General features: G+C 43.5%; 1 protein-coding gene across 1 annotated transcript; it reads right to left on the reverse strand.

Annotated features, from left to right (window-relative positions):
- Nucleotides 1-2,338: 2,338 nt before the first annotated feature.
- On the reverse strand, nt 2,339-3,396 carry LOC119649793. Its single transcript, XM_038052098.1, has 4 exons — nt 3,269-3,396; nt 3,031-3,183; nt 2,714-2,896; nt 2,339-2,604 (listed from the first exon to the last, which is right to left on the reverse strand). The coding sequence occupies exons 1-4, from the start codon at nt 3,335-3,337 to the stop codon at nt 2,455-2,457; spliced, it is 555 nt and encodes a 184-aa protein (XP_037908026.1). The 5' UTR covers nt 3,338-3,396; the 3' UTR covers nt 2,339-2,454.
- Between the last annotated feature and the right edge of the window lie 4,812 nt (nt 3,397-8,208).

Genomic DNA, 8,208 nt, shown 5'->3' on the forward strand with positions numbered 1-8,208 from the left:
TCACCAAAATAGCCAAAAATGTAAAATCGTCGGATTCCTTCCCGAGGATGGAGGATGGAAAGGAGAGGCGTTTCAGACTCTGGAAATGCAAGAATTTTCACTCTACGATGCCGGGAACCCGAGATATCACGGAAAATCCGCAATCCGCAACAGAGCCTGGCCGAAACCGAGGAAAATTGAAAATTTCCACAAGCCCCCGGTAGCCAAAATAGCCAAAAATGCAAAATGGTCCGATTCCGGCGGGAGATACCACGATGGAGGAGGCGTCCCAGATTCAGGAAATGCAAGAATTTTCACTCTACGACGCCGGGAACGTGAGATATCGCGGAAAATCCGGCGCTGGAGAGGCTGGCCGAAATCGAGGAAAATTGAAAATTTCCACAAGCCCCGGGTCACCAAAATGGCGAAAAATTCAAAATCGTCTGATTCCCGCGGGGTATACCTCGATGGAAAGGCGAGGCGTTTCGGATTCAGGAAATGCAAGAATTTTCACTCTACGATGCCGGGAACCCGAGATAATGCGGGAAATCCGGCTTTGGAGAGGCTGTTCGAAATCGAGGAAAATTGAAAATTTCACAAGCCCCGGGTTGCTAAAATGGCCAAAAATGTAAAATCGCCTGATTCCGACGGGCGATACCTCGATGGAAAGGGGAGGCGTCCCAGATTGCGGAAATGCAAGGATTTTCACTCTACGATGCCGGGAACTTGAGATATTGCGGAAAATCCGCAATCCGCAACAGAGCCTGGCCGAACCCGAGGAAAATTGAAAATTTCCACAAGCCCCGGGTCGACAAAATGTCCAAAAATGCAAAATCGTCTAATTCTGGCGGGGGGAGGTATTCCAGATTTCTGAAATGCATGAATTTTCACTCTACGGCGCCGGAAACGTGAGATATCGCGGAAACTGCGGTGTCGGAGAGGCTGGCCGAAATCGAGGAAAATTGAAAATTTCCACAAACCTCGGTTCGCCAAAATGGCCAAAAATGCAAAATCTTCTAATTCCGGCGGGGGATACCTCGGTGGAAAAGAGTGGGGTCCCAGATTTCGGAAATGCATGAATTTTCACTCTATGGCGCCAGGAACGTGAGATATCGCGGAAAATCCGGCGCCGGAGAGGTTTGCCGAAATCGACGAAAATTGAAAATTTCCACAAGCCCCGGGTTGCTAAAATGGCCAAAAATGTAAAATCGTCTGATTCCGACGGGTGATACCTCGATGGAAAGGGAGGGCGTCCCAGTTTCCGAAAATTCAAGAATTTTCAAAATCGTCGGATTCCCGCGGGAGAAAGGGGGGCGTCCTAGATTCCAGAAAAGGAAGAATTTTCATTGTACGATGCCGGGAATGCGAGATATTGAGAAAAATCCGGCGCGGAGTCTCTGGCCGAAATCGAGGCCAAAAATGTAAAATCGTGGGGTTCGCACGACTGATACCTTGATCGAAAGTTGAGGCGGCGCAGATTCCATGTCCTCATTCTCAAGAAACTTCGCCTTCCTTCCTAGTGTCTTCCGTAGTCTTTGGCTGGGAGTTCTCCCAGGTTCATGGTATCCGGGTTGCATGGATTTGTTTCCACATACCGGAATTAAACCAGTTGTGTCCACATTACCAGCTTGCCTTTTTTCAGCTTTTCCTGGTGGAGGTGGAGGAAAGGTTCTGGCAGGTAATCCTATAGTGTTTTTTCCTTTGTGGCTGAAGTTGCCCTCAGCCGAGCCATCTTCCCCCGTTTTTTTGGAGGAGTGTCAACAGTGGCAACAGTGTCGTCGGCAGCCCGGCGGTAGTCAGGTTTCCCGTTCCTCTCATTAAGGGAGTTGCTGTACTATCCATTCTGGCTGAACATTCCGTAGACAACGGGTGTAGGTTTTCTACTGAAGTGGAGACCCTGTCTTCGACAGATTTCTCCGTGGGGGAACATGGATCTGGGGAGGCCTCCAAAGTCCGTGCCTCGGCCACGACCTTATTACTCAAAGTCTAGTGTGGATTGGAAATTTGTGACTTCTCACAGCGTAGGGGGTTACAATCTTTTGTTTCCATTTTTATGTGTTTTTGGACACCTTCAAAGCTCCCTCACCATGACAAGGTGGTATCCGAGGGGGTGTGGATGCCCTCTTTCACAAGTAGTGAACAGATAATCTTTTCTTGGTTGTGTCAAACTAAGTTGCATTAATGAGATCCAGTTTCAACCGCGATTCGAAACTGGACGCGATGATTTCTATAGAATTTCCCAGTTAGGGCGAACTGTGGAGGACATATCGTCAAAAAGTAAAAGGTCTGTGGTTCTAGGTCTTATTAAGTTTTGCCAGGGTCCAAAAGCGTGATAAAGTAATATAAGAAACTGGAAAACTTTTATGTCCTTTCATAGTTTTATTGTTTTTACCGACATGTATAGGATGTACTGATATCGACGTCAACTCCTTGCTAACTAATTGCTTGAAGTCCTTACAGTGCATCTTAAAGTGCCTATTTTCTTGCGACTTTGCTGTATACGTTCATCACGCTTGTATCTCCGCTGTCTGAGTCCATAGTTACTTGAATTTTATAGAATCCTGGTTTGACGAAGCTTGTGACCCTAGTGGTGTTGACGCTATATGTGTCCATTTTATATAAACCCTAAAAAGCAGGACTGTCTAAGTTTCAATGTTGATTACTACAAGCTTTTTATTTTTTGGGGGATTTTTTGAGTTATTTGAAGAAGGTCCAGGTTTGAAAGAACGCATACCTTTTGTAATGGACAGTAGTAATCATCTCCTACTTTCGGGAAGTTAGATGCCTCAGGTAAACCCGGGAGATATCTTTTGTATCCATCGTTTAAGAAGTCACATCCGAATTCTGGACCTATTTGACCTGGCAGTAAAGTCCACATGCCAACTCCATTTGTATTGTAGAAAAATTTCACTAGGATCTGCAGATGAGAGATTTCGTTGGTCCTTTTTCTAGATAATATCTCCATATATAGCATTCAGTTACAATCGAAAACTATTTTATACTCGCTATTGGATTTTTGGTTGCCTCATTTGCGTCTCATTTTAATTGTACCTTTGATTTCTTTCCAAGAGTCTGCAGAAGCTCGAATTGGCCTGAAACTCCGTAAATGCCTGGTTCTATTTTTTTTACCCTAAACTTTGATACTTTCCAGATTTTGTCGTCTTGCGTTTCATCTTCGAACCTTAAAACTTCGTAGTCGTAGGCCTGGAAATTAGGTAAAACTAGCATCACAGATTTGAATTGAAATTTGCAGGTATTCCTGGGGAAATTAGTTCTGCAGAATACTTACGGATAGTATCGAGAGGAAACTTAGTACAATAACAAGGACTAAAACACTTTTGACACACTGCGAAGGCATAATTCCTATTTGAATATGCCTCTGACTCTGGGTTGCAGCTAGCCATGGTTCATCTCGGGTTTAAATACTTTTGCGGAATTCATAAAATATATGAATTTTTTCCAATCTGCTGATGAAAGATAGGATAAAAAAGTGCATGTTCCTGTATTTGTGGATCAGATATGTAATTAATGATGTCTCATCTCAACTCTTTTACATAATATCTGCTACATTACAACCTACATAGACACGCAATGCACTGGAAGGTACCCTGCCGTTTTATAATCTCTGTTATATATGGTTTGGCGATTATAGTAACCTCCGTGTTTGCTCAGCTATGATCCTCTACTTCTGTGTAGTTGCTACTTGTCAGTCAGTATTGCGACAATCATTGAGAGTGCATGATCCCCAAAATAGGACCGACATTTCTTTTCTTGAATATCTGTCGGGCATGACAAAACTGGTGTAGACGCATTGGAGACATTAGAGAGATTAAACACAAAAATTGACATCTAAGTTTTTGACCTCCATGTCAAGATCTTTTCGCGGTGCACCATTCTTAATTGACAACGGGGAAACCGCCAGCACCGCTTCTAATTTGACATTGTATCCAGGTAAATTTCTTGAACTGGACATTGTCTTGTAAAGTTAATTGCTCTTCAACTCCTTAAACTCTTAGCAGCAAAACAGTGGATGCATTTGGTCCTCAGAAATACAACCGATACCTGCCTGGTATCCTTTTCCTCTTTACTTCTTTATTTTTGCTAGGTCCTTTATATGGAATGCTCTTCGCAGCAAAATATCTTGCACTACATTGAGGTAACATCTTATTGTAGATGAGTTTGAAATCGAAGTTGGATTCCGGTATGATTGCATTCTGTCTTGTCTTGGCTAGAGGACTTGAAGGAGTTCCATTAATGATGTCATCTTTTTTCTGGAAACCTGGACTATGCTTATCATATCTGCTTGCTCTCTCATTGACTAATGCACCTTGGGCAGATAGCTCTGAATTTGGAGAAGAAATGAGCAGAGTTAGGTTCAAGATAAAAGCCAGTAAAACTTGGTTTCTTAGTCTGTATTATTGTCTAGAGCATTGAAGACATGCATCGTTTATATATCTAAGGGGCCTTTTTTCTACCGGTGGCTGAACTGAACTTAATGTGGCCTGATCCGCCTTCGTTTGTATTTCCAAAATCCGGTTTGAGGCCATGTAAGTAACCATTGAATTTGTAAATTGTTTTGCTACCGACTTTCTATTTCTCACACTAGTGTGCAAGCCTAATTCAGCTGAATCTCATTATTGGGTTAAACATCATCATCATCATCATCAATGGCGCAGCAACCGCTATCCGGTCTAGACCTGCCTTAATAAGGAACTCCAGACATCCCGGTTTTGCGCCGAGGTCCACCAATTCGATATCCCTAAAAGCTGTCTGGTAACCTGACCTACGCCATCGTTCCATCTCAGGCAGGGTTTGCCTCGTCTTCTTTTTCTACCATAGATATTGCCCTTATAGACTTTCCGGGTAGGATCATCCTCATCCATACGGATTAAGTGACCCGCCCACCGTAACCTATTGAGGCGGATTTTATCCACAACCGGGCGGTCATGGTATCGCTCATCGATTTCGTCATTGTGTAGGCTATGAAATCGTCCATCCTCATGTAGGGGGCCACAAATTCTTTGGAGGATTCTTCTCTCGAGCGCGGCCAAGAGTTTGCAATTTTTCTTGCTAAGGACCCAAGTTTCCGAGGAATACCTGAGGACTGAGGAATACCTGAGATCATAATCTTGTACAGTAAGAGCTTTGACTCTATGGTGAGACGTTTCGAGGGGAACAATCTTTGTAAGCTGAAATAGGCTCTGTTGGCTGACAACAACCGTGCCCGGATTTCATCATCGTAACTGTTATCGGTTGTTATTTTCGACCCTAGATAGGAGAAATTGTCAACGGTCTCAAAGTTGTATTCTCCTATCCTTATTCTTCCAGTGACCAGTACGGTTTGATGTTGTTGGTTGATTCGTATTCGGTGCTGACGCTGCCACCATACATTTTCTCTTGCCTTCAGTGATGTGCAGCCCAAGATCTCGCGCCAATCAGCGCCTGCTCGATCTGGATGAAGGCAGTTTGTACGTCTCGGGTGGTTCTTCCCATGATGTCGATATCGTCAGCATAGGTTAGTAGTTGGGTGGACTTAAAGAGGATCATACCTCTTGCATTTACCTCCGCATCACGGATCACTTTCTCGAGGGCCAGGTTAAAGAGGACGCATGATAGAGCATTCCCTTGTCGTAGACCGTTGTCGATGTCGAATGGTCTTGAGAGTGATCCTGCTGCTTTTATCTGACCTCGTACATTAGTCAGGGTCAGCCTAGTCAGTCTTATTAATTTCGTCGGGATACCGAATTCCCTCATGGCCGTATACAGTTTTTGGGTTAAACGTTTCGGTTAAAACAATACTTGCAGCCTGATCAGTCTGAGGCCTATATCTCCGAGTTTTGCCTCATATTTGTCAATGCAGTTTAACTTAAGTTTGACGGTCCATTTGCTGTCAATGATTTGCTGGTTGATTGACCTACACCACGACACTAAGAGAGTTGTACTTGTTCTCCGTTGTGGCTTTTCATCTTTCGGTGTCAGAGTTTTTTGGGCTTTCTTCTAACTCTCGGTTTCGCATTACTCAGCATGTAATTAATTTCCTTTGGCACCCTTTTTTAACTGCAATTCGTCATCTGGAATGCGATATCTTCTTGTTGATTTAGAAGTATTTTCATTGTCCATTGCATCCAATATAATCTGACTTCTGGTTTCCGTGATCAGTTATCTCAAGAGTTGTCTAAATTGAGTCCTTCACATACAGATTACATATTGAAAAAGGACGTGTTATGCTATGTAATAGAACCGACTCTCCCAGGATTGCCAGCGAGTGGGTTGCTTGATAATTAAGAAATGCAGAATAGCAGAGGAATATTGTAAGATTCTAAAACAAGTCCTGGTGAGGAGCTGAAGCACATTGGTAGCTACCGACAGCTATGGCTCTTGTTTGATGTAGTTAACGCACTATGCCCCATATAAGGGTTTTATTGTAACCGTATATACCCATATTCGTTTTCGAGGAATATTACAGGATGATACAGTTTTCAGAAGTTGTCTTTCGTTGAAGGCACCAGTCACGAGTTCTTAGGCTAAGACATTTTGGGTTCTTCACAAGACTATTTAGTTTATGCCTTCGCAAGACGGGTTGGAGGTCGAGACGGTTCAGCGCCTGCTTCTCGCTTGCGTTACCTTCGTTTCGAATCGCGCGCAAGATATAGCTTCAGGTTGTTTATGAGTATATCAAGGGTGGTTAAACCTATTCTACTGTATGTGGCTCCCGACTGGGTGGCAGCAGAGGACACCACTGTGAATCCAAGAAGAGTATGTTCAGCATACCGGCCAATCACACTGAGGTTGTCCATATACACATACAGGACAGCGTTCGATAGGGTAGTTGGCGATTTCGCGGGAACGATCCCGCGCATTGAGAGATGGGTCGAGGGAAGACATCGAGAATGACATTACTATCCGTCAGATTTCCTTGCGGGATACGGTAATTATAGCACGTATTTTTATAGTTTTGGATTGGATAAGTCTATGGATTGTCCCGAATACGTTGCGAAAATTCGCATGTTATGTAGAGGTATCTGAGATTCATGGATGAAAGAAGGAGGTTTAATGATACCCTCAACGTAGCTATCATACCCTATAGTCTCGTGGATAAGATGGTGATGTCAGAAGAAAATTGGAGCGCGGCAAACGCAACAAACGTCGCGATATAAAACAAGTTGGCTGTCGGTTTCGTCCAAGGCACAGGCAATCTATGAGGTCCTGCCTCACCTTTGGCCTGGGAGCAGCGTCATCGAAAGTAGCGACAGGTGATAATCGCTCCATTTATATATAATCCCAAACACGATATTCGTGCGAATTATATTGAAGTGAAATTCGTCGTAAGTTCAGACCGAAAGGAGGGCGAGGAGAATTTTTTGTTGAGGATGCTGGGAGTCCTGAGTCCGCATCCACTTGAAAACAGACCGGGCCACTTGGAAAACAACTCACTTCCTCTCTTGGGGTCCACGGACTCCTCGTTTTTGGATTAGATACTCATGTTTATCAAAAAAGTTGACTGACGACCTAAAAAAGAGGAGTCCATGGACCAAAAGAGAAGAAGTAAGTTGCTTCCTAAGTGGTCCGATCCGTTATTAAGTGGATGCGGACTCAGGACTCTCAGCATCTTCAACATTAAAGATATCCTCAATAGGGACCTTATAAATCACATTCTATGAGCATGAAAGTCTTTCTGGGTGTGTATCCACTTGATTATGGACCAGACAAATTAACTAAATTACGTCGGCAGAGGTAAGGGACTGACCAGACAGTAGAAGGGCGATATTCCTAATTGAGCTATGCGTTGGGACCTTATTTACCAGGAAGATCGTTGAATGGACCATCCAGAAGGCGGATGAAGAAGAGTTAAGGAAAAGTTTAAGTTTCATGAGATACTCTTGCGCACCAGTAGAAATTGACAGCTTTGGCGTATAAGACAGTTGACGTACTACTTTCAGTTTGATAATAATCGATGGTGCTAATACCTGTTTCTTGACCATCCCGGCACAATATTGTGCGGCCCAAGGCTCGTTATTCTAATTGAATTTGGTAACCATTCACAGTTAAGCGAAATGATATCCAGAATCTGCGACCAAATAGAATTGAACCGCGGTTTTCAATTGCGACAGCTTATTGTTGTAATCACTAAGCCATCCTTACCATATGCCCCATTTAGGTGTCAACAATTTTTCTTTCTTTTATATTTTGGAGGAACTGGAACACTTTCAAGAATTCAAAACATAAAAC

Source organism: Hermetia illucens, chromosome 2, assembly GCF_905115235.1.
Source record: "Hermetia illucens chromosome 2, iHerIll2.2.curated.20191125, whole genome shotgun sequence".
Lineage (NCBI taxonomy): Eukaryota > Metazoa > Arthropoda > Insecta > Diptera > Stratiomyidae > Hermetia > Hermetia illucens.

What these genes read in the sequence shown, in the direction of transcription:
- LOC119649793 (XM_038052098.1), bottom strand. Translation starts at nt 3,337, where the DNA reads ATGCCTTCGCAGTGTGTCAAAAGTGTTTTAGTCCTTGTTATTGTACTA. An exon ending in CTCTTGGAAAGAAATCAAAG is followed by an intron (nt 2,897 to 3,030) that starts GTACAATTAAAA and finishes TCTCATCTGCAG; the next exon opens with ATCCTAGTGAAATTTTTCTA. An exon ending in ACTACTGTCCATTACAAAAG is followed by an intron (nt 2,605 to 2,713) that starts GTATGCGTTCTT and finishes CCTGCTTTTTAG; the next exon opens with GGTTTATATAAAATGGACAC.